Genomic DNA, 25,408 nt, shown 5'->3' with positions numbered 1-25,408 from the left:
GCAGAGGATCGGCAGAACTGACACATCTAGAGATACGATCTGAATTGCTCCCACCACATAAAAAAAAAGATATGTAGGTAGCCATCGTAGGACTTAGAGACTAAATCCCCTTCCCTGGAAGACATTTTTTTAATTTGTATATTTCACGCAGCTAGGGATCCGCAGAGCTGACAGATTTACAGATAAGATCTGATTGGCTGCCCCCACATCAACAAAGATGTGTAGGTAGCAATTGTAGGACTCAGTGAGAGGGTCCCCTACCCTGGAAATAAGTTTATAAAAAGATATAAAGGGGCAGGGTAGAGATACCCTGGCCACAATGGCCAGGTGGGGATGGTCCCACAGGGATGCGCCCGAGCCAGAAATTGAGCCAAAATTGTGTGAATCTTTCATAGGACCATTCTGAAATTAATCTGTTCACTTCTGCTTTGGAAGTGTTTTGGAATGGTGAGGGGTGAGATAAGAATAAGATGCTGGGGTGTTTGCTGCAGGAGGATAGTGCTTGTGTATAGGTGCAGCCAGTTGTCGGTGGGTATAGGGAAGGTTGACTCAGATTGTTGAGGATGAGAAGTTTGGTATTTTTGGGGGGCATGTGGCAAGGAGTTATAAGGTCAGGCTATTTTGTTAGGGTGGAGAAAGTAGAAAATGATGGTCATTTTTTCCTACACTATGATTTCTGACAGGCCATGTATCCAAACATTGGAGTGCTTCTTCTCACCAAGTTTATACTATGTTCTGATTCTAGTATATGGATCTTATTATGAGTCTGGCGGTCCACAGACCACCAGACTCTTGGGGATGCAGAGGTGACAATCTTCCAACCGCCCTATTACGAGCAGAGTGGTCTGGCCGCCCCTGGGACTACTGCAACCAGATCCCTGGTTGTGTTGCCGCAGTCTTGATCTTATAGTATGCTTGGCGGGACTGGCACAGTCCTGCCAAGCATATTATGAGCTTCAGGCACCACTGTGGTAACAACAAAGAACAGCCCGCCATACAGGAGAAGACTCCTAATCTGGCGGGCGGCTCACCCACGGGTTTGGCGTGGTCCCTAACCACCAAACATGTAATAAGGCCCTCTGCCTTTGTGATATCGAGTTTTAACTCTTATTAAGGTGTTTACAAAATACTTTACATTTGAAATTATGCTACATGTACATTTATATTAAGGTACCCAGAAATCATGTACTTGGTCAATAGACCACACAGAGACAGTCCACTCCCAACATCCTGGCTCTGTACTATTGAGGTGCTTCATTTTATTCCATAGATTAGTCTATTATCCTTTTACCTGAAAACCCTTGTACCAGGGCTGTAAGTACCTCCTCAGCAAGAATATTAAGATGCAGGTGCAGTAACAGCAACAAAAATACATGAATTACAATCAATACATTTATTTTGTGGGCCTGACCTGGGAGTCTCTTGTGTTCCACATAATGGCGCTAGCATTGACAACAAGTTTTTGACCCTCTGGAGCCCTATTGTCAAAATTGCCCACGTTTATGAATCCAAAGGTGTTGTTCTGCACCTGCACATTTATAATGTTGTATGCAGCCAGGACGTCTCCATTCTCATCAAATGATACATTGTCACCAGTTTTAGTTGTAAAGTGAACACTTTTCACATAATGAAGAACCTGTAAGTGTGAAGAAACAGAAGTGCAACGTGAAACAATTACCATCATGGACGTCAATCCACCAAAAAGCCTGGGGCAGCGGAAGCAACATCATACACACTTTGACCTTTGCTTTCACTCGCACAGACATACTTACATATACACATACCTTTACACTTACACAAACCTTCTCTCATATAAACACCCCCTCATCGACATGCATGGACACAAAATACATTTATAAGCATTTTTTTTACTTACTTCAGATGAGCAGAGAAGGTCTGTTGAAAATGGCCCTCTATGAAGAGTCACCCCAAACCGTTTGCCTACTTACCTTATATTTTTGCTGATTCCTTTTATTGGCTGTAGGACTCTAAGCATGTTTCCACTGCTGATCAGTGCTAAAGTGCATGTGCTTCTCCCCTAAACATGGTTACTTTGGTTTATCCACAATTGGGATATTTAATTCATCTGTAAGTCCCCAGTAGAGTGCACTACCTGTGCCCAGGACCTGTAAATTAAATGCTACTAGTGGGCCTGCAGCACTGATCGTGCCACCCACGCAAGTAGTCCTTTACACATGTCTAGACTTTCTTGTTTTCAGTTTGTGTTTTTGGTAAATTCTTGTGTTTTTTTTCCAGTGTTTTCCAAGTGATTTCAACACCTTAAAATAAACAGCGGTTATCAGTGATTACACATTTTCACGCCATTAAAAACAACAGAAACAGTGTTTTTCCGGTGTTTATGGAACGTTTTGCTTTTATTATTGAATGCTTTCTGCACTGATAGTGCATGGTGTATATATACAGTGTATGTACAGTATATACAAGGTCCAAATACATGTTTGCAAATCAAACTGAATGTAGTACCATAAAATACTTCTTCAGTGAGTCTTTGGTCATGTGCACTCGCTCTTTCCTTTTCTGTGAAAAAGCCCCTCTCAACATTGACACTTGAGACAGGCAAATCCAAAACAGCCAGTACACAATTTGCTAACTCTGTCCACTGACATAGCTTTTCATGCCAATACTGGTGCACTTGAAGATTGTGATTGTCTGGGCAGGTTCTGCAACATTTGCATTAAACTGGGTGCTTATGCCCTCAGAGTTATTGAAACAGTCAAAAATGAAGCAGCACGTTTAAAACTACGGAGAAGATTCCCTTTGCGGAAGGGATCTAGAACTTGTACAGAGTATGACAGTGAGGTTTCATTGACTTCAAATGCCTTGGTTGGGGAGGGGACATATCTATGCATCATTGCAAGCCATTTCTCATACATTGTAAAATAAATGCTCCTGAATTGCTCTTCAACACTGCTTTCGGTAGCAAGTTGCAAGCACTCTAACATGAAACATGTCACAGTGCCAAATTCACTAAAGGAGTCACCCAGCCTACTCTCAAGGAAATGTTTCACATCTACACCAATTAAGCTAAACACTTGGAAGCCAAGAGTGTTTTCAGACTCTATTTGTTTTTATTATGTCCACTACAGCAAAAATCTAAGAATGTAGTAGAGTTTTTTTCTTTTCACATTACTATCAATCTGTGACCTAAGATCCTCACATTTCTTGCCTTTGGCATCATTGCCACATAGATAATATAGGATTCCCAGCTCTTTCTTTTGCAATGAGAACCATCTGCTAAGTGTAGGTGGCACAGTTGGGATGACTCTTTCGTTGATGCCACACAAAGCACAAAATGAGAAATATTGGCATTTTAGTTCCCGCGCATAACAAAACAGTGCATCAAAATGGACTAAAAAGTCAAAAGTGTTCTTCATTAACTTCGAAGATTGTAAGGATGCTTTCAGCATACCATCTAATAAGTGGTAAGGATCTCTTACAGGGAAGCACTTCAGCTCAGGTATCAGTTTTGACAGGTCATAAAACAACTTTTTCATACATGTAGAGGAATCACTGCACATACAAACAATACCACTCCAATCATTGTTGAACTTGGAACAAACCTTTTTGCAGCAGCATTTCAAGTGACACTGCGTTCAATATTTTCCAAACGTCGGGTGTCATGTTTTCACCACTATCCCAGATGCTTGGTGATAGCACTCTTTTCACATATACTTGTCAGTATACTTGCATTGAATGTTTAAAGTCTGAGGTGTTGGCAATTCACCTACTATCTATACTGACTCAGTAGAAACTGAGAGTTGATGTATCAAGGGTTCTTACCCATTCTCTGTGGGTAAATGTGATGGCACATACTGGGATAAGATTCTTATGAAACAAGCCATTTCAGCTACCAGTGAAAGAATCAAACACAGACAAAATATCAAATATGATTTTGATATTTCCTGATTCTATACAGTTTATACAATAATTAAACAAGACCTGAAACATCCTCTAAACCCCACAACTTTAAACTAAAGACCACAAAACTGAAAAAATCAAAAGGAAGAAAAAACAATATTTTAGTGACTTCCCTAAAGTACAAACCTCAAGCAGAATAATGTTAGCCCAGTCTTTCATGCTGCAGCCTTGTACAACAAAGTTACATTGTATTAGGCCCTTCAGGAAGAAAAAAATGACTCTTCGCCTCTCCTTTTTCTTTCTTTAAATGACAATTAGTTTGTGGTTGTGCAAGTGTTTTTTCAGTGTTTATATATTTACACTGGTGAGGGCTATTTCTGTCTCGGTGGGGTTTTATCAGTTATTATAGGTTTAAACCTAAATCCAGACAGCCTACACATGTCTCAGGCCTGTCACAGCAGAGCCTGTGTGTGCAGTTTTAGTGCCATGTCAACTTGGCATTTAAAACCCCTAGCCAAAGCCTTAACCTCCACTTATATTGCACATATATCATGCCTAGGTATGCCCTAGGTCGCCCATAGGGCATGGTGCTGTGTAAGTCAATGGGAAACACCCAAATTTGTTTGGCAGTACTGTGAAGCCTACTCCGCTTATAGGTTAACATTGGGAACATTCATAGGTTAACACTGGGAATTCCTTATTACACTTTTAAGCTATAATGCCTAATTGGAAAGGAGCAGCTCGGTCATGTTTTATAACCCTGGAATAGTAACAATAAATACTCTTTACTGGTAAACTTGCATTTAACTTTACTATTTTAGAAATGCAACTTTTAGAAAGTGGACATTTTTCTGCTCTTAAAGCTCTGCGTGCCCTCATCCTGTCTCCAATTAATGCTTTGGGTGGTTGACAGCATGGCTTTGTGCATTCCTTCTAAACAGCCACAGAAAAAGGAAGGTTAGGTATGTCTGAGTGCCCATCTGCATCCTGATGGCTCATCCTGGGCAGTATGAGAGGGAGGAGCTAGAACTTACACCTGAATATGCAGTGTCCTGTCTTCAGACAAAGGGTTGATTACCCCCTGTAGTGAGTCTGGAGCCAGGACTGGAAAGAAAGGACCTCTGTGCACTTCAAAGACCCTTCTTTGAAGTCACCCCCACTTCAAAGGCACAACAGGGTATAGGTACTGGGTCTCTGACCCCACCAAATCAGACACTTCTGTACCTGTAAAGAACCTAAATCAGAAGAACTGCAGTGCTGCTATAAGGACTGTCACTGAGCTGGACTGCTGCTCTGGAGGAATTGCTTTTGTACTGTGCTGCCCTGCTGCCTGCTGCTCTCTGACTCTGCTGTGGGTCTCTGTCTTGAACCCAGAGTGATCTCCCAGGGCTTGTCCACCTGCTCTTCTCCCTGGTCCATTGGAAGTGGACCCAGATACTTGCTCCAGACAAATTGACGCATCTCCAGTCTGTGTGCAGCAGACCCAGAGCATCAACCTTGTTGTGGGAGCTCAATTGGTTCATCATAGTTGGAACCAGTGCATCACCTAAAGAACCAATGCACCGGAACCAGCGCATCACTGCAGTGTGGGTGAATCAAAGCACCCCCTCAACTGTGTTGAGAACCCGATGCATCTTCTTCAGAACCAATGCTTCTCAACACAGCACATCATCTTGGACGTATCACCTCCAATGCAGGATAGACATAGATGCATCACTCGTCTGCACTTGCATCTCGGTGTTGCGACCAGGATCAAGGTACTGTGTTCTGGCCTGGGGGCCTAAGTGGCCCTATATCTGGCCCGCACTCTATCATGGTTGACCTGAACTCTTGACTTTGCCCCAGTCTAGCGTGACCAGAAAACCCACAATTGGCGCTAATTGATTCTAAGCCTTACAGGCATTTGTATTCTTTATAAATTCATACCTCAATTTCTACTTTATGGGTTTTCGTTGTTTTGGTCTTGATTTATTCATACAATTATTGTCTATCTTTCTAACATAGTGTGCAGTCCTTTTGTGCTGTTTTCATTGTGTTATTGTGCATTGGGTATCATAAATACTTTACATATTGACTCCTAAGTTAGCCCTCCCTGCTCAATGCCATGGTACCAGAGGGTGACCACAGGATAACTTATGGTGTATGAATGACTCACTCAGATTAGGATTGAGGTCTCTACTTGGACAGGGTGCATACCTCTGCCAGCTAGAGACCCAATTTCTAACACCGGTGGCAGTGATGGTATAGGACTGTGTTTGTGCGGTTCCATACAATGGCTCTGTGCACGCTATCACTCTATAACTAAGACCAATTCAAACCCTTTTCAATTCTCCCTAATTGGCTTTTAGATTTCTTTGGAAACCATGTCTGTTTCCTGGAGAAGCAGCATCTGCACCTGCAAAGATGGATTTTAAGCTCGCCAAGCTGAAGACCTACACTGTGGTACAGCTCAAAGACTTTAGTAAGGGAGTTGACCTGTCAACGAAAGGCTTCACCAGGAAGGTGGAGCTGCTAAAGGCACTGAGAGCCTGAGCAGAGAAAATGTAATGAAGGGGGGGGAGATGCCCCAGGAGAGAAGCAGCAAGAAATTGAGGAGGATGAGGAACTGATCCTGGATTCTGAGGTGGATCTGGGACTGCCTGTGGAGAGGGAAGCCAGCATCCGGTCAGGAGCAGTGGTTGTTCCTAAAGCAGGGAACAGCATCTCATCACATCACTTGACCCCAGGGGAGCTGGAGGACAGGAGGGAGGAGAGAAAGCTTAAGTTGGAGCTCAGTAAATTGGAGATGGAGCTGGCTCTGGCTGAGAGGAGAGAAAAGTTCTGGAGGAGAGAAAACTGGCCCATGAGCGTAACCGCAGAGAGCTGGACATCAAAGCACTACAGGTGGAATCCAGCAGTAATGGTGGCAGAAATACTGCAGTGTCCACTAGTGAAGTAAGGGTCCGCATACCAAAAGACTTTATGCCCAGTTAAGTGGTGAGGGATGAAATTGTCACAGTCTGATTCCTCAGGAGCAGTAACCACAATATGCCCACCTTCCGGCATCACCGATTCTGTACTTTGCAACAGAAGTTCAGAGTGGCCAAATGGGGGAAGTGTTATAGGGAGGGTACTGCGGGGAGGAAGCCCTGAAACAAGAGAGCATGCAATTAACTGTTTGATGTTAAAAGTCACTGTTGCATAAGATGGTAAACATCCTTCAATAGAAACCTGTTATTACCTGTAGGGAAATAAAGTTTTAACCTTTTCTAGTAACAGTGTAGGAGCTTCTATTTTGAAAAGACTGATGAAATTACTGTGCTTTCATCCAATGGTTTGATTATACTCCTATGAAATTCTAGAGACTCACAGCGCCAGTTATAATTCACCTTTCATCAGTTCTTGTTTCGCATTCATCTTAATATATTGTTTTGTCTGTATCTTATATTTTGTTCAAGACATACGACATAGGAATGTTACAGAAAAGTGTCCATAAAGAAACTATAATATTGTGATAGTAAAGTTACAGAAATAAAATAAATAACTTTTGTTAGGTAACAGTGCTCTTCAGTGTCTGATTTAGGAACTGCAACCAATGTTGTGATTTTCTCTTTCCTTATGGCGGTACGAAAATCAAATGCTAATTGACTTCAAAATGCTGATCTGTGCTGAAACCGACGAGCCTAAGAACAAGGAAGGGTTTGGCTTAAGCGCAGTAAGGCTGCGCCACGTCTATAAATAACAAAACAATTGCCAATACTGCTCAAACATTTCTATCAAAGAATCAATAAGTTGAGTTCATAATTCTCAACTTGAAAGACCACTTTTTCCATCCAGCAATGTGTATCCACAAATATAAATGTATTTCTTTTCAACAACATTTTTTGGGTTTTTTTCTTTTGCTTTTTTACATCAAGCGTTCATGGATCACAATTAAAGTAATTCTATTTGTTCTTGAATCAACGCTAAGAAGGAAAACCGAATCTTTAGAGGAGGTTAGTGAATATATACAGTGTGGTGTATAAAGGATTGTGTAGACGAAAACAGAAAAAGGGGACAAACTACATATATTTCAAGCACTTATTCGTCAAGCTTGCAAAGCATCACTCATACCACAAATATTCGAAACAATGTATAACACATACAAAAGTGGTGGGGGGAAAGGAAAGTATGTGCGAATGAATGGAAGTCCAAAGACGTAAAAAGATCTCCCGTCAACTCGTTTGGCAACTTGTTTGGCGCCAAAGTCAATTGCCAAACGAGTTGACGGGAGACTAAGCAGACCAACGGTTACTTATACAAAATATCAAGAATGAGCACATCACTTCCTCTCATCTAACTGAGGTTGATTAACAGATGCCACTGATAAAGGAGATACATGCGACTTTATTCCATTTTCACCAAAGAAATTCAGAAGAAACCCCTACAGATTTTTTCTGTTTTGGTCCTGAGGAGAGTCCCATGAACTAACGGGACTCGAAACGCGTCGCCCCTTGTATTGACAGACTTGTGTTTATTGACTTTATGACTTCATGTATTGTATTGGATTCATTTAATTGCATTCAAACTTGACTACTATTTGTTTTTCAAAAGAGAAATTCAGTTCCCTAGGCCCATCCTAGTTGTAAATATTTTGAGAGGGCCGTATTAATGAGAGTGGTATGGGAATAACATCCTATATTTCCCTTATCATACAGGAGTGTTAACATATTTAATTCAGATCTTTTTACGTCTTTGGACTTCCATTCACTCGCACATACTTTCCTTTCCCCCCACCACTTTTGTATGTGCATGTTTGAGCAGTATTGGCAATTGTTTTGTTAAGAAACTGACGAGCCGGCATTCACAACAATCCAAAAATGCAACAGAGACATCCCATACCTGTCTCTGGGATCCAGGACTCAGAGAGAAACCCAAGAATGAGAATTCCAGAGCTGCTGCCAAAGAATGCACGCACAGCATGAAGACAGAAGGAACTCGGAACCGCACCGCACACAAGACAGGATCTTCAATAACGAGCACCGGCTGGGAGATGAGACCGCTATTTCTAGTATCAGCCACGCCCAAGATGGCTTCTGTGATTCTTTCATGTTCTTGGTGGGCATGTGGGGAGGATGGCCGGGGGCCGTCCAAACCACGCCCACTCATTATTTCACCCACACCGTGACGGAATTCGCGCCGCGGTCAACGGGTTAACTTGTTCCAATACTCCATAATACAAATCATAAAGGGAAATAAAAGGAAAGGCATAAACTAACAATACAAAACATAACAATGTTAGTGCAAGATGGCCATTTCCCTGCTCATGAATGTTCCGAGGTACCTAAATGGACCACTTGTGTACACATAATACAAAGCAGGTATAACACTTGCGTTTTCTGCAGCGTTGCCCATGTCACCCATTGGAGCAACCATGACAGAAATATATAAATGGTTTTCAGGCTATGAAGTGACTATAAGAGTGCACAAGGTCCCAGAGGAGTCCTGGGGGTGGGGTGGGGTAGTTTATGGAAGTACATGCCTACAGTAGACAGGGATACACTCTTAACATTGGAGGTGAGGGACCAGACACACTACACTGCAATGAAAGCCATTCTTGACAGCAAGTTTGGTCTGACCCATGAGAAATTCTGGCATAGATTCAGGGGCAGCCACAAGAACTCATTACGGACATGGGTGTATTTCATAGATAATGCTAACAAGGCACTGAAGGGCTGGGTGAGGGGAAGCCCAGTAGAAGAATATACAGGGCTGTACAACCTAATTTTCTTTATTTTCTTTTTTTATTTATTTTTGCAAAATACATGAGTCAGTTGGGATGAGTCACCCTAGTACATAAAATATATGATTGCTACATGCAAATCAAACAGCATTGACATACAATGAAAAAACAATTGATAGAGATAGGACATACATAATACAAACCAAAAGACTGAGAAGATACAGTATGAGCAATCATGAATTCTAAATTAAATTGTGGGATGATAGGAATTAAAACACTTAAATTATAAAGGTCAACTAGCCCATACGGGCCAGGGGCTCACATTTCAGGCTCAAGGTAATGCGAGACTATGCCCCATATTTGTTCGCCAAGCTTCTTTTTCCTAATTTTCAAGGAGCACATGCTTGAGATCTGTTTTACAAGCTGCATGAACACCTGGTTATTAGCAAGCTGACTGATCCCAGGAAGCTTGCTGAGGAGGCAGACAGCTGGGTCAGCACCACACTGTACAAAAAGGTACCTGGGGAGACCCCAAGAAGGGTGGTTCAGGATCCTCCAAACAGATTGAGGGTTAGGTCAAGGGAGACTCAGACAAGTCTCAAATTAAGGGGGAAGGAAAGGGTTCCATTGTCCATTTTGAGAAGAAGAGGGAGGGTCTGATGGGCGCCCCCATTTCTAGCCCGCTGCTTTGATTGTTCTCAAATATGACTCAAGCAGGGTGACTCTGTCCACAGAAACCACCGACTAGTGGGAACCCTACGGGAGTGGACAATGTGGCCTCAGGGGAAGATAGTCCCCAGGGGCAGGTCACAGATCATGCCGACATCTCCCTCAGCTGGGAGGTAGACTCATAGGGTGAGCAGGTGATCCCTGAAGGTGAAAGTTGTCACTTCAACCAGGTGAAAGTGAATGGGGTCCCAGTCACTGCTCTGAGGGATACTGGGGCTAGCCGACCAGGTATATAGGGTGACTCAGACCCAGGGGCAGGACATTATCCACCCTATGGCCCTGGTGTCCTTAGAGTGGGTGGGGAGGGGATCTAGAGGAGGATTGTAGTTAGTCCCCAGATGCCCAGTGACTGCATCTGTGGGAATGACTTGCCCCTGGTGTTAGGAGAATTGGGAGGGACAGCTGCCACAGGTGCCCTGACAGTTCCGTTTTCTGGGGAATCCACTACCAAACAGAGGCTACAGAAGCCTAGATGGAGGGGCAAGGGGAGGAAATACTTACCCCTGACTTCTGTTCAGCCTCAGGGTACAGGCCCTGGGTTGAGTCACCAGTTTTAGGATACCAACCATGAATTGGTGGGAGGTGGAGTAGAAAAAAGGGTGCAAGACAACTTGGGTTACTGCCCCCCACTGTGAGAAGCCACAGAGGACAGAGGCCCCTGGAAAGCCGGGGGTCGGACTGCTGAAACTAACAGCTGTCAGTGGCCTCTGTTGGTTGCTGTCCTTGTAGAAAGAGTTTTTCTTGGATTGGGGGACAGATGTCATACCCAGGGGGTGGAATGGACCACATCACTTTGTTGGCCATGGCATTACTGTCTACCTACTGAGACGTATCTGTGTGCAAGTTACGGTTAGGTGCTGTACAGATAGGGTCCACGGGTAAAGAGGGTTCCCCATGAGTTAGTTCAGTGGCCTCAGAGAGTATAGACAGAGGGATCCAACTGGGTTCAGAGAGGCATAGAACTGGGAAGTACCCATGTAGTAGTTGCCCATTGTCCATGCTCTATCGCCCTAAGCAGGGAATTCCATCACGGTATTGATTAGTCTGCCCTGGCCTTAGACTGGAGGCAGAACATCTTGGAAAATGACCCTCTCTGAAGGGTCATCCCAAACCTTTTGCCTGCTTACCTTCTGTTTTTGCTGATTCTTTTTCTTGGCCTTAAGACTCTGAGCACTTTCCCACTGCTGACCAGTGCTAAAGTGCTTGTGCTTCTCCCCCAAACATGGTTACATTGGCTTATCCACAATTTGGATATTTAATGTATCTGTGAGTCCCTAGTAGAGTGTACTAACTGTGTCCAGTGCCTGTAAATTAAATGTTGCTAGTGAGCCTGCAACACTGATTAAGTCTTGCACATAATTAGCCCTTTACACATGTTTCAGGCCTGGCACTGCAGAGCCTGTGTGTGCAGTTTCACTGCCATGCTGACTTTGCATTACAAAAACCTCGTGCCAAGCCTTAAACTCCCCTTTATATTACACATAAGTCACCCTGAAGGTAACCCCTAGGTAGCCCATAAGCCAGGGTGCTATGTAAGTAAAAGGTAGGATATGTACTTGGAGTTTTGCAAGCCCTAATAGCAGGAAACAAAAACAATTTTTTTTACCATTGTGAATCCTATTTCTCTTATAGGTTATCATCGAGAATTCCATATTACACTTTTAAGCTGTAATTCCTGATTGGAAAGGAGTAGTTCAATCTTGTTTAATATCTTTGGAATGGATTTAGCATTACTCTTTTAGAAATACCACTTTTAGAAAGTGGGCATTTCTCTTCTCTTAAAACTCTATGTGATTGCAGTCTGTCTCCAATACACATCTGGGCTGGGTGACAGCTTGACACTGTCTATCACTATGGACAGTCACACACAAGGAATTATTAGGAATGTCTGAGTGCTTATCTGCATCCCGATGGCTCATCCTGGACAGGATGGGTGGGAGGAGCTGACACTTATACCTATATAGGCAGTGTCCTGTCCCTACAAAAAGGATTAATTACCCCCACTGTAGTGAATCTGGAGCCAGAGCCTGAAAGAAAGGACCTCTGTGCACTTCAAAGAGCCTTATTTGAAGTCTCCCCACTTCAAAGGCATAACTGGGTAAAAGTACTAGATCTCTGACACCACCAAAACAGACAGTTCTGGACCTGAAAAGAACCTCTGTCAGAAGAACTGCTGTAGTGCTAGAAGGACTGTCACTCTGCTGTACTGCTTCTCTAGAAGAACTGCTTTTCTGCTGTGGACTGTCACTCTGCTGTACTGCTTCTCTAGAAGAACTGCTTTTCTGCTGTGATGCCCTGCTGCCTGCTGCTCTCTGACCATGCTGAGGGAGAGCTGGACTCTGCCTTGTAGAGTGATCCCCAAGGGCCTTTTTTTTCGCCTGCCTCCTGTTTCTTGAAATTTAGGGATAACAAAGTCTCTCCACCTGCTCCTGTGCCTGGTCGATTGGAAGTGGCCCCAGACACTTATACAGAAAAATCAAAGCATCTCCAGCACATTGCCTAACGAACTGACAGATTAGAACCAATGCATTCCCGCTGCTGCAGTGTGGGAGAATCAACTCATTCCCTCGACTGCACGGAGAACCTGGTAAATCAACTTCGTAACCGATTCTTCTCACCTCGGCACATGGTCTTACGGATAGATGGATCGCCACCACTGTGTGAAGAAAATCAACGTATCACCTTGACTGCGGGATCGACATTGATGCATTGCTCATCTGCACCCTGCATCTTGCATTTGTGACCAGGATCAAAGTACTGTGTTCAATGGGATTGCGGGGCTCATGTATCCAGCCCGCACACCTTCACCGTGAGCCTGAACTCTTAGCTTTGCCAGCACTACCAGATAACCCATTGGCGATTATCGCTTCTAAGCGCTACAGACATTTTTATTCTTTAAAAAATCATATCTCGACTTCTAGTTATTAGATTTTTGTCATTTTGGTCTTGACTGTTATATAAAATGATTGTCTATTTTCCTAACCTAGTGTGGAGCCTTTTTGCAGTGTTTTCATTGTGTTACTGTGTGTTGTAGTTGCACAAGTACATTACATATTGCCTTAGGCCCGGATGCTGAGTGCCAAATTACCAGAGGGTGAGCACAGGATAATTTATGCTGTGTGACTGACTTACCCTCATTAGGATTGTGGTTCCTACTTAGACAGGGTGCACCTCTGACAACTAGAGACCCAATTTCTCACACAGTCATGTTCCAGCTAATTAAAATCCAATTAGAACAAGAAGTGACATCTTTAGTTGCCACTGTTCAGGAAATGTATTACTTCTTTCCTTGGGTTTTCTTGCAAAGTGCTGCATTCCATTGAGTAGTAGGCTCAAATTACGTTGTTTGGATAAAATATCGATTTAAAAATATCAGGGGACAGAAATGTTAGAAATTAAATATTATGACACACAAATATTCTGATGCAGAAATATCATTGACAAGAATTTCATTTTTTGAGGTAAGTGATACTGTTGTAAATAATATCAATATTTTTAATATTGCCTTCACTAATATAGTAGTTAAAATATATGTTTGTTAATTTATTCAATTCAATTATTCAAATGTGTTTTAGTTGATATAATAATTGATTTTGAGTTTTAACTTGTAATTTTAAGTGAGTTAAAACATTTTTTTTTAAATGTTAATAGTAATACATAGTGTTGCTTCGGGGTGTTTGGTTTGTAGGGGAATAGGGTGGAAAGTTAATTAGGTAATAAATAATTACGAATTATATTATATACGTTTTATTTAATGATATGATCGATATTTATTATGTATTTTAACTGCTTAACCGCGGCGGCCATTCCGCCGCGGTGCGGCGGTTTGACTGAGTGGGCGGGGCCACGTCGGCCAACGGACGTGCGCAGCACTACAGAGGTCGTGCTCGTGACAGCTGTTGGCCGACAGGTGCAGCGAAAGGGTTAAGTAATTCTGGTTTATTTTCATTATATGTTAATTTGTGGGCTGTTAGGTTTTAATTAACCCCTTCGATGCTCATGACGAGCTCAGCTCGTCATGAGGCACAGTGGAGCTGTGCTGATGACGAGCTGAGCTCGTCATGAACAATGGGAGTCATGAAATATCAGCACAGGAGAAAAATCTCCCTAGCAGCCAAGGTGTTAAGTAATAATTAATTAACAATTAATTAGTAATTGTTAATTAATTATTTGATAGATTTTTTACTACGTAATTTATGGAATACTTTTTTATTCTACTTATATTTTATTTGTGGACTGCTAGGCATGTGGGGTGTAGGGTAGGAATTTAATAAAGTAAAAATTAATTAATGATTTATTACTAATTGCTAATCAATTACTTACTTGATTTTTAATTATGTAAAATATGGAATACTGATTTGCTTTACTTATCTTTTAGTTGCAGGATGCTAAGTAATATGTGAGATGTCAGGTAATGTGTTGTCATCAGTGATGTCATTTGAGATGTCATAAGTTATAAGTTATGATATCAGTGACATCACTGACAATGTCATGAGTGATGTAATAGGAGGTCAGAAGCAGTGCATTGTGGGGGTGTAAGTTACAATAAAGTCAGGTAACTATAGCTGTTGAATTTCGTTTTTTTAATTTAATTATTTTTTTGTCACAAGTAAAAACAGGAACAAAGAACCATACATAGCACAGAGAACAAAATAAAATAAAAAGGAAGAGAGTACCGAGCATCAAAACAACGAAAGAGGGGGAGGAGCTACGTCAGCAAGCAAGATGGCTGCTTAGGCTCCCGGCTCCGTCGACCCTCGTAACCCGCCGCGAAATCCTGCATGTTATCCTGACTTAACGCCTAGTCTGTGTGTGCATGAACTGTCCCGCACTCCGATGGTGAAATCCGGAAACTTTTATCAGCTTGTTTGACGGAGTTACATCGAGTGTAAGTTTGCAGCCTGCTCCAGCGGTGAAGCCGGGGCCTGGAGTACTTTCACAGCCGGGCTGTAGTGCAACAACATCGGCCAGGAGACTCAGGCTGGGCCCGGTCGACCGGAGTGGAGGCTTTGTTTCAGCCCGGATTTGGTGGCGATCGTCTTCAGTGCTCAGTATCGACGGAGGAGTGAGTCTGCGTGCTGCTGGCTGCGGGTGGGGGCCCCCGTCCCGCGGCCCCGGTTTGCTCCCGCCGGGGTTTGGTGGTTCGGGGTCACTGGCCTGCGGCCTTAACTGGGTTGACCGTGGTTGCAAACAAAGACTGGTCACCCTTCGCAATTGCACGTTCGAGATCCTGTCTATCCCCCCCGCGGGTGCCGGAATCACCCGGGGAGGTGATTGTGATTGATACCGAACACGAGATTATGGATCAAACGGTGCAAGAGCCATCGCTGCGGTTAATACTGGCAGAACTTTGGGCATTCCGCTCACATGTGGATACTTTGCTGAGCAAGTTGGACTTGCGCCTATCTGAAATTCTCCTGGTGGAACCGGGCCCGGCCTTATTGTTGAAACAGGATTCTGCAGCCATTCAAAACGCGGCCACTTTGACTCCGTGCGAGGACCCCATGAAGAAACGAGTAATGCAATCATTGGGTGGTGCCCTGGTGGATGGTGTTCCCGAGGATGGCATGGTATTGCTGAACTTTTCACCACTGCCGGCTTTGGAGATATCGTGAGGCGTTCCCCTCCCGGAGACTTTTGTCTGTGACTTTCCATCTCTTTTGTGGTCATTTTCTCCTTTCTTGGCGACGCTACGACTCCTGTTCAAGACATATTGGGACTGTTCATCTCGGAGGGAGAGTTCGTCTGCATCTACGGTTCTTGAGAACTCACTGCCTGCTGGTAGCCATGGGCTGATCTCTGCTGACTCTTCTCTTCTCTATTGCTTCTTTGTGTGACTCTGGGTCTCGCTGGAAGGGGTTTGTGTTTTTGTTCGGAAGGGCCAAGTTTAAGATCGGCTGGATCGGGATGGGTTGCCATGGCTTTTACAAGTGTTGGACCTGCAACTGTTTGCTCTAAGAGGCTGGGCGGTGTCTCACGGTACCCTCTAATTTCTCTACATTGCTGTCATAAGTTTATCTTTTATTGATAGGGGGTGGCTGTTTCAGGCGGGGGGGTCTAAAGGGGCTGGGAGCCCACATGGATATGCCCTCCTCCGCTCTTCTTTTTCCTACCTTTGGGGTTTTAGTTGTTAGGGGCGACAGGCACGATGCTAGTGGGGTCAGGCTGTAGCCATTTGCAGGGGTGCAGGGTGAGGGGCTTAAGGGGGGGGTTTATTTTGCCTTTTTTATTTTCTATGGCCTTCCTTCTTTTTCTTTCTTCTTATAGGGTCAGTATAATTACAAATCATTCGGATTCTTATCGTATGCTTGTACTTCGTGCTTTCGCTTTTATGATGTCTTGATTTGTGGGTGGGCAGGCCTCGAGTATTGGCGCAACATGGAAATGTATATTGTGTGTTCTTTTGTATCGACCTATACGCTCCTGCGCCGAATCTCCATTATAGTGGTCATTATATGTATATCCTGTTTTTTACCCTGCCCCCCGCTTCTTCTGTTTGATTGTATGGCACTTGATCCTCTCTTATATAATATAAAATGAAACCTCTGTCTTATCCTGAACTCCGACTATGCATTCCAATACAAGCTTTACTCTGAATCACTGCCGGACCTTTGGGTTGTCGGCTGATGAGCTGTGTCGTATTGTGATATTAACAAATTTTAATTTGTCTAATGCCCGGCCCCCGCAGTTGTAGGCCCATGCTTGTATTTCTACGGAATGCTAAAATAAAGGTGTAAAAAAAAAAATAACAGCGAAAGAGAGCATATACAAAACAGTCATCATCATAGTATTTGTCCGAGCCAAATCAAGAAAAATTATAAATGTGTATACAGACAATCCATGACAAAAATATAAACAATAAAACAGTTAGTCCCACTGAAAACTTGACCAAACCCTCCCAAATTTCACCCTGGAACGTAAACCCTGAGCTTTCGCTAACGCCAGCTCCATTTCATAAACCCCCCTCAATAATAACCAAAAATCTGTGATTTTGGGACTGGGTACATCAATCCAAGCCCTAGCGATACACAGCCGAGCAGAAATAATAATAACTGAGACTATAGAATTGTATAAATAGCCCGGATCTAATACTGACCCCAATACTATTTTTATCTCAGTTAATTGAATCTCCTTGCCGGCAAACCTGCTCAGCACACGTGTAACATCATACCAAAACATAGTTAATCGTGGACATTTGACAAACATATGTCTGAGATCAGCAGCATACTCATTACACTTAGGGCAGTATGACTCTGGTGACACTAGCGAGGTAGCCCATTTCGAAATAACCTGCGGGTGTAATATAGCATAAACATGGTGCAATGTTGTTGCAGCTTCAAATTAATTGAGGTAACAGCAGAGTTGGTTATAGCCATTGAGTCAACAACCTCTTCTATATTAATTCCAATTGCAATCATGCGATTGAGTTTTGCTAAAATCTGCAATCCGTCATTCTCCATTACAGATATGAAGCTCTCATAGGCTTTTCCAATCTGACCCCAACCTAAGGTCTTAGAAATAGCCTGCAATACCTCTGAGGTATAAAAAAAAGTCCCTGACTTGCAGGTATTTGAAAAATGAATTGTGGGATAGCCCAAATTCCTCTTTTAAAGAGGAAAATGACCTAAAACCATATTCATCATACAGCTGCCCTAGCCATGTTATGCCACACTGTTGCCACATTCTACACACCGAGTCCAAGAATATGCCCGGGAAACTAGGATTTCCCCATAAAAAAATGAATTCATGTAGATCTGGCACAACAAAAGCTTTACAGATATCTTGCCAGATATGATAAATATATCTAACTATCTTAAAGCGGACCCTCTCGAAGTAATTTGGGTCCGACATATAGTGTAGAAGAAAGCCCGTATTTGGACCAAATGCGAGATCATACGCAAACCAAATTTTCATCATATAGGGTCAAAAAAAAGTAGACTCTGGATGCGGTTGAGAAAGGCTGCCCAAAAGTAAGTTTTAAAATCGGGGAGTTTGAACCCGCCTTGCTCGTATGTCAGTTTTATTTATCTAAGAGCTCTCCTAGCTCTACGATAACCCCAAATAAAACATCCGATAACACTGTCGAGCCGTTTGAAAAAAGACATTGGAACTCTTAAAGGAATAGAACGAAACAGATAAAGAAATTTAGGCAAGACATTCATTTTCACTATGTTGCTTCTCCCAATAATAGTCAAGGGCAATCCGTGCCACCTCCGCAGATCAGCAGTCCTTTTTTTAAGCAATGGTTCATAATTCAAGGCCATGAAATCCTCAGTATGACCGCTAAGACACACACCAAGATAAATAGCAGAAGCAGTAATACCTAGCTGAGGTAGAGGAGGCACTGGTACGTAATTAAGGATTGACTGTGTTTTATATAGATTAAGCTTATAGCCAGAAAAGGAACCAAAATGTTGTGCCTCATGTGCTTGTTTCCGTTCTGGGAAGGACATGGCTTTTGTAGTTCGGACTGGACTGTTCCCATGGGGCACAGGGTCAGAGCTGATTTGCATATCGCCATTGTCTAACCCAGGGTGGGGTGGAGTGCAAAAAAACGATGGATTTGGGCCCAGATCTTTGGACTGGGGTGAATGTGTGACATTGATCCACATTCTGTCCATCACCTGTTTTGTTTGCAATACCGCCATAAGTGCGCTGGGGATGCTCAGACGTGGGTCCCAGGCACTCCACACCACTGGAGTCAAGCTAGCCGGGCTGATGAGAGGTGTTACCTCGAAACCGGTCCGGTCCTCGGATGCTTGTTTCCGTTCTGGGAAGGACATGGCTTTTGTAGTTCAGACTGGACTGTTCCCATGGGGCACAGGGTCAGAGCTGATTTGCATATCGCCATTGTCTAACCCAGGGTGGTGTGGAGTGCAAAAAAACGATGGATTTGGGCCCAGATCTTTGGACTGGGGTGAATGTGTGACATTGATCCACATTCTGTCCATCACCTGTTTTGTTTGCAATACCGCCATAAGTGCGCTGGGGATGCTCAGACGTGGGTCCCAGGCACTCCACACCACTGGAGTCAAGCTAGCCGGGCTGATGAGAGGTGTTACCTCGAAACCGGTCCGGTCCTCGGATGCTTGTTTCCGTTCTGGGAAGGACATGGCTTTTGTAGTTCGGACTGGACTGTTCCCATGGGGCACAGGGTCAGAGCTGATTTGCATATCGCCATTGTCTAACCTAGGGTGGTGTGGAGTGCAAAAAAACGATGGATTTGGGCCCAGATCTTTGGACTGGGGTGAATGTGTGACATTGATCCACATTCTGTCCATCACCTGTTTTGTTTTCATGTGTTAATACGGCTATAGCCTCCTCTGGCCCAGTAATGAATACAGCGATGTCATCTGCTTAAACAGTGACTTTTAAGGTCATGCTGTTGAAAGACACTGGCATGATAAAAACATTCTGAAGGAGATGCCTAATAAATGGCTCAATGTAGAGAGCAAATAATAAGGGGGAAAGCGGGCACCCCTGGCGCGTGCCCCGCTGTATACTAACAACACTAGATGTATAACCATTAAGTTAGATAACAGCAGGGGGATTGCAGTAGAGTCGCTGGACCGCCGAGACGAACCTCCGACCGAGGCCTAGAGATAACATAGTACACCATAGAAACCCCCAAGCAACTCGGTCAAATGCCTTCTCGGCGTCCAACATCAGCATCCCCATCCGCTGACTCAAATAACCAGCAATATCAAAAGCTGCAAAGGCAATATTTATATGTGCTACCGTGTCCCTACCTGGAACGAAACTGTGCTGTTCTAAACTTGGAAAAGATTTTTGCAACCGCATTATTAAGGGATATCGGTCTTTATAAACCTAAGTCCTCCAAAGGTTTGCCCTTTTTGGTGAAGACCACAATATTAGTTCTATTCCACGATGGGGGAGTATCCCCTCCCAGCAACATTTCATTGATCAGCTCCAGGAGTACTGGCATCAATACATCCCTGAAAAGTGTATAAAACTCAAGCGGGATGGTGTCCTCACCCACAACTTTGCCGCTGGGCAAAGCCCCAATTGCTGCGTTCTATTCCTCAAGGTCAGCATTGCTCTTTAAGGCCAAGGTTTGAGACAGATCCAGAGCAGGTAGGACGCTCTCATGTAAATAATTTGTAGCCACTTGTTGGTTATAGCTTCATGATTCCTTATATAAGCTAGCAAAAAAATTGTAAATTGCTCTGCTATGTCTTCAGATTTCGTGTAGGTAGCACCATCCACACCATTGATTTTCTTAATGTGTGACTTAGCCCTCTGGTCAGCAAGCGGGTAAGCCAGTACCCTTCCCACCTTCTCTCCATACTCATACTGCCTCATTCTAATCTTATGGAAATTATTAGCAACTTTATTCTTCAACCTTCTGCTAAGTTTTGCTCTGACATCAATAATCTGGGCATATATATGTTGTTCACTAACATCTTTTGAAGCTATTGCACGGGTGTGTTGCTGTTCTAACTCGATATATTGCCTATGTTCATTTCCTAACTGGTTACTATAAAGTCGGTCCTGTTTACTGTATACTGGAAAGTAGCCCCTCTCACACACGCTTTTAAGCAGTCCCATACCAAAGCGAGGGATGTGGTGTAGAGATTGTTAACTATGTATACCTTTAAGACCTCTTGCATATATATTACAAAATCAGAATTGTTTAAAAGATGCAGAGGGAACAAGTATTCCCTAGCTTGATCTTCTCTAGACAGACCAAGGTATACAGTAAGCATGATGGGATTATGGTCCGAGGTTACCTTTGGACATACGACCATTGATGCATTGGCCAACAGCCCATCATTAATGAAAATCATGTTGATCCTAGAGTAATGTTTGTGGGGGTGAGAAAAGAAAGTGAACCCTGATGTTGTAGGGAACAGTGTCCACCACGCATCATCCAGTTGATGGATATGTAATGTCTCGTATGGCTGCCCTTATATGGACCATTCTAGCTCTTGCAGACGTATTTGTAGTATCAATATTGTTATCTCATATGCAATTAAAGTCTCCCATTACAATGAGTCCCCCAGCCCATTCTAAGAGTTCAAAGTTTAAGTGAGGATAATCTCAGGACAATAAACATTAGGACCGTAGACCATACATACTGTAACCTTGCATTCGAGAATTGAAATCTGCGCGATTGGCCACCTACCACGGCTATCAGCATGTGTTCGTAGCACAGCTATTTAGAAATATTTATCCTTCAGTAAAGCGACCACCGTATAGATGCCGTCTGCGAAGTACAGACAATCAGATTAAAGCCAAGTTGTTTGAAATAGCTTCTGTCTTTAGAGGCCAGATGAGTTTCAGCCAATCCGACTATTTGGAGTTTAAATCCTTTAAGCTCTTCAGCTACCAATCGCCTTTTACTAGCCAGGTTCAGCCCACAGACGTTCCAGCTCATAAATTTGACTTTAGACATTACACAGATTCTGAGATGCCGAATCGTACTCTATCCGTATCCAAGAAAAATAGTTACTCCCCAAACCGATGCTTATTACTATTTTTAGACATTTTCTGCGCTACTTTAACTATGCCGTGAGTATTTAACCCCCCCCCCCTTCACCCAGACCCTTCAAATCACCCCCATCCCCTCCACCCCGTTTCTTGGAAAAGGAATCATCCCCCCTTAAAGTTGTCCTAAACCGACAGCAAACGAAGAATGTCACGACCAACCCCCCAGAAACCCCCACCAAACTCCCACACCATGCCCCCTCCATCCACACCCAACCAGTACATAAACTGCCACCAAACAGAAAACGAAAAACTTTGCTATAAGCAAAAAAAGACCATCTTTCATTAATACATCCCGAATAACATTTTCCACCCCATACTCAAAAAATCAAGGCAGGATACTATATAAATCAAGCATTGGAGGCGGGTTGCCAGTTAGCCAGTGCCTTTTTAGCCTTCTGCTCACTTACAAAAATGTATGAGCGTCCATCCTTGATAACTTTAAGCCGGGCAGGCTCCTGCAAAAAAACCTGTGAGCAAACAGACTTAAATGAGTCCATGAGCTGGCGAAGCTGCCATCTCTTATCCATAGTTGACTTACACAAATCAGACCTCACAAAGATTGACACAGGGTCCGGTTCGAGGGCGACGTAGGTACACTACGGGTGCCGAGCGTCGAGGGCGGTGTGCCGAATACGCTCCCACCCCCCTCCTGAGACCCATGGTGTTCATTCCCAACACCTTAAAAGTGCAGAAACGATCAGTAGAAGCCTCCTAAACCAGGAGTAATTAGGAATTAATCAATTATTCCTAATTTTTTTGCACTTTTTCACTCACCTTTTTCTATAATTTTCACATCTCACGTCCCTAGGTAAGGGTGGGCCTTAGAGTGCCCATACCGCCAGGGTTTATCACACCCAGTCCTGACTAATTGCCGGGTAAATTAACACCGTTTCGATGGCAAGAAACATGTTGACTACTCTCTAGGATCCCACCACTCAATTAAAAGTGGACTGGATCCTCACATATATTTTATACCTTTTTGTCTTTAGTGATCATTTAATAAATTACTTCAGATACACTACTGACATTTTAAATACCCTCATCACTCACTAAATGTTCATTTCCATACAACACGCCCTAAACTCACCAACCCGCTCCGCAGTAATCCTGGCGTTGCAGCACACCAAAGAGACATTCGGTCTCTTTGGTGGGGCCCGATGATGAAGCATGTCATCACTAGGTGGTGAGTGAGGGCCTTCCTTAACATCCCAGTGTGGTTGTTACTGTGCTCCCCAGAACAGCCTATCCTCCTCCCAGACACTCTTCTTTTGTTTATTGATAGAGTCCACTTCAACAGGAGCCGTTGGCCGGGCCTTAAGAAAAATAGCCTGGCAGAGCAGGAAGTTTCCCAAGAATACCAAAATAGGCCTAGCAAAGTTGGTTTTAGCTTGAGAACTTGATGAAAGAAATAAAGGGAGTTGATGCGCTCTTTGAACTTGCGTGTCCATGTCCCAGTCCTCCAAGTCAGGAAGGCCTTCTGTAACAGATCAATGACAAATGCACAGGGATCATAGCCTTCTCTCCCTTCCGGTACCCCGAAAATCCTCAAATTATGGCGCATCTGCCGATTTTCAAGATCGTCGATTTTATGATGCATTGATATCAACTGTGACTCCTGTGAAGTAACCAACTTGACTGTATGAGTATTGACTTCCTCCACGCCTGCCACCGGCTGTCGCAGCTCAGAGACCTCAGCTGTTAGATGAAAAACCTTAGTAGTGACCTCCGATAGTGCTTGTTTGATTTCAGTACAATCCGCCCTTGCCTGTTGGTAGTAAGCTTGTGCTTCAGCTCCCGGAACATTAGGAGCCTGCATAATACTGGAAAGTGAAGGCTCGTCACCCACTCCATTTCTTTCGACTAAGCAATCCTGCCCAGCATTATGCCTTGTTCCAACTTCTTCACTAACCAACAAACCATGGGGGAAAAAGAGGGACCCAAACACTGCAGGTGGAGTATTAAGTTCAGCGGGTGTTTACCCCTTAGGATAGAGAAGCTTCCCATAAGCAGACTTTTGACCATAAGCAGAGCCAGCGGCCGTGGCCAGGGTTTGTGCACTAACCGTGTTGTGTATGCTGGCGACGGCCACATTCGAATTTCTAGTTGGTTGAGGGACTGTGGGGGTAATACATGAGATGGTAGCCAGCGAGTCTAAGCGGACATTCATCAGGACAGGAGCCACCATGTCCCCCTGTGAGCCTGTGTTGGATAGTCTGGAGACAATAGTTCTTACTTCGCATTTTGATGGCACCCATATCCGTAATGGACTTACCCCTGGACCAGCCTTAGTAGAGCTTGATGCCCCCTTTAATCATCCCAGTGCATCTAAGATCTGAGCATTAGTTCCAGCACCCCCACGGCCTCTACCACCATTTCCAGACTGACCTGATTTAGGGCCCTATCCTTTCGGGGTTCTCTCCCCTCAGGGGTATTACCCCCGGGACTACACACACCTTCATTATCGTTACTGATATTAACTCTGCCCTGACCAGATGGAGAAAAATTAATAGAAGAATCCAAACCCTTCCCTGACTCCACAGCTGCGTTCACCAACCCCTTGCTGCAGCCAATTTCGTCGCCAGTTAGACCTGTTAGGCAAACTGCCACCAATGCCCGAACCGATCTCCTGCTGGATTCAATTTAAATGACCAGGAGAGCCTTCATTATTTGCCCCCTTGAGTTGGGGGATACCTTCAGAAATAGGAGATGTAGCTCCAGACACGTCACTTGCAACATCGAGTAGAGGGGGAAGGAGTTCAACAGGGACCAGATCCACCAAGCTCGCTCCCACAGAGGAGGCATCTGTTCTAAAACTGCTGATAGAGTCCTCCATGCCCCCCCCAGCCCTCATTAACTGCAGTATTGAGTACTTCAGCCATCTGGGCATGGGGAATAGCAGATTCAGATCCACAGGACCGAAGAAGCGCTGTAGCCTTCCCTGAACACAACTGCTTAAGAATAGGCTTCCCCACCTGAGGATCCATTAAGCATCCAGACATACTATTGCATACAGGGGTTTTCCTAGGTATTGTCCCATTGTGAATTGCAACATCCCTCTCAGAAGCGGCCTGGCCGTTCACAGATTCCACAGCTACTGGGAGACCCCCACCTTCTGCCTGAGCCTCGACCCCCCCGACGAGTCATCCATGGAGGAGCCATCGCTTTCAGCTTTACCTTAAGCTGGAATACAGATCCCAGCGCCCGGCTGCCGCTGCTACAGGTCTCCACCCCGACAGCAAGACCGATGCGAGAATCCCCCAGAAAACAAGAATCCAACAGCAGGAGCCGCACCGTTTTTTGCAGCGGCGCCTGGCTGTGAACTACCTCGCTATGTGGGCACCGTGTACTGCACAGCTGACACGAGTGATCTGTCAGACCGCAGGACCAAAGGAAGAGCAGCCCAGTACCACTAAGTTTAGTCAAAACGGCCACAGCAGAACACCGCAAGTATCTACCGCCTTCTTCTGTTCGATTGAGCATCTCCCGCTTTTCATTAATAGTCGGTAGCGGCTTCGCACTGCCATCCGGGATATGTTCCTCCTTTTCAGTTTAGATGCACCACCGCGTTACTTTACTGCTGCTTACCGC

The 25,408-nt window shown here is 44.1% G+C and overlaps 1 protein-coding gene across 1 annotated transcript in view; it reads right to left on the bottom strand.

The window, feature by feature from the left end:
* Positions 1-1,393: 1,393 nt before the first annotated feature.
* Positions 1,394-25,408, bottom strand: part of LOC147709665 (extracellular calcium-sensing receptor-like) — a 57,846-nt gene continuing 33,831 nt past the window's right edge. The window contains exon 2 of the mRNA XM_086926063.1: positions 1,394-1,636. Coding sequence (XP_086782189.1) covers positions 1,394-1,636 — 243 coding nt within the window. The remainder of the gene's footprint in view (positions 1,637-25,408) is intronic.

The sequence above is a fragment of the Lissotriton vulgaris genome, chromosome 6, assembly GCF_964263255.1.
Source record: "Lissotriton vulgaris chromosome 6, aLisVul1.2, whole genome shotgun sequence".
In the NCBI taxonomy this organism is placed as follows: Eukaryota; Metazoa; Chordata; class Amphibia; order Caudata; family Salamandridae; genus Lissotriton; species Lissotriton vulgaris.
This window is presented reverse-complemented; position numbering and strand designations above follow the sequence as displayed.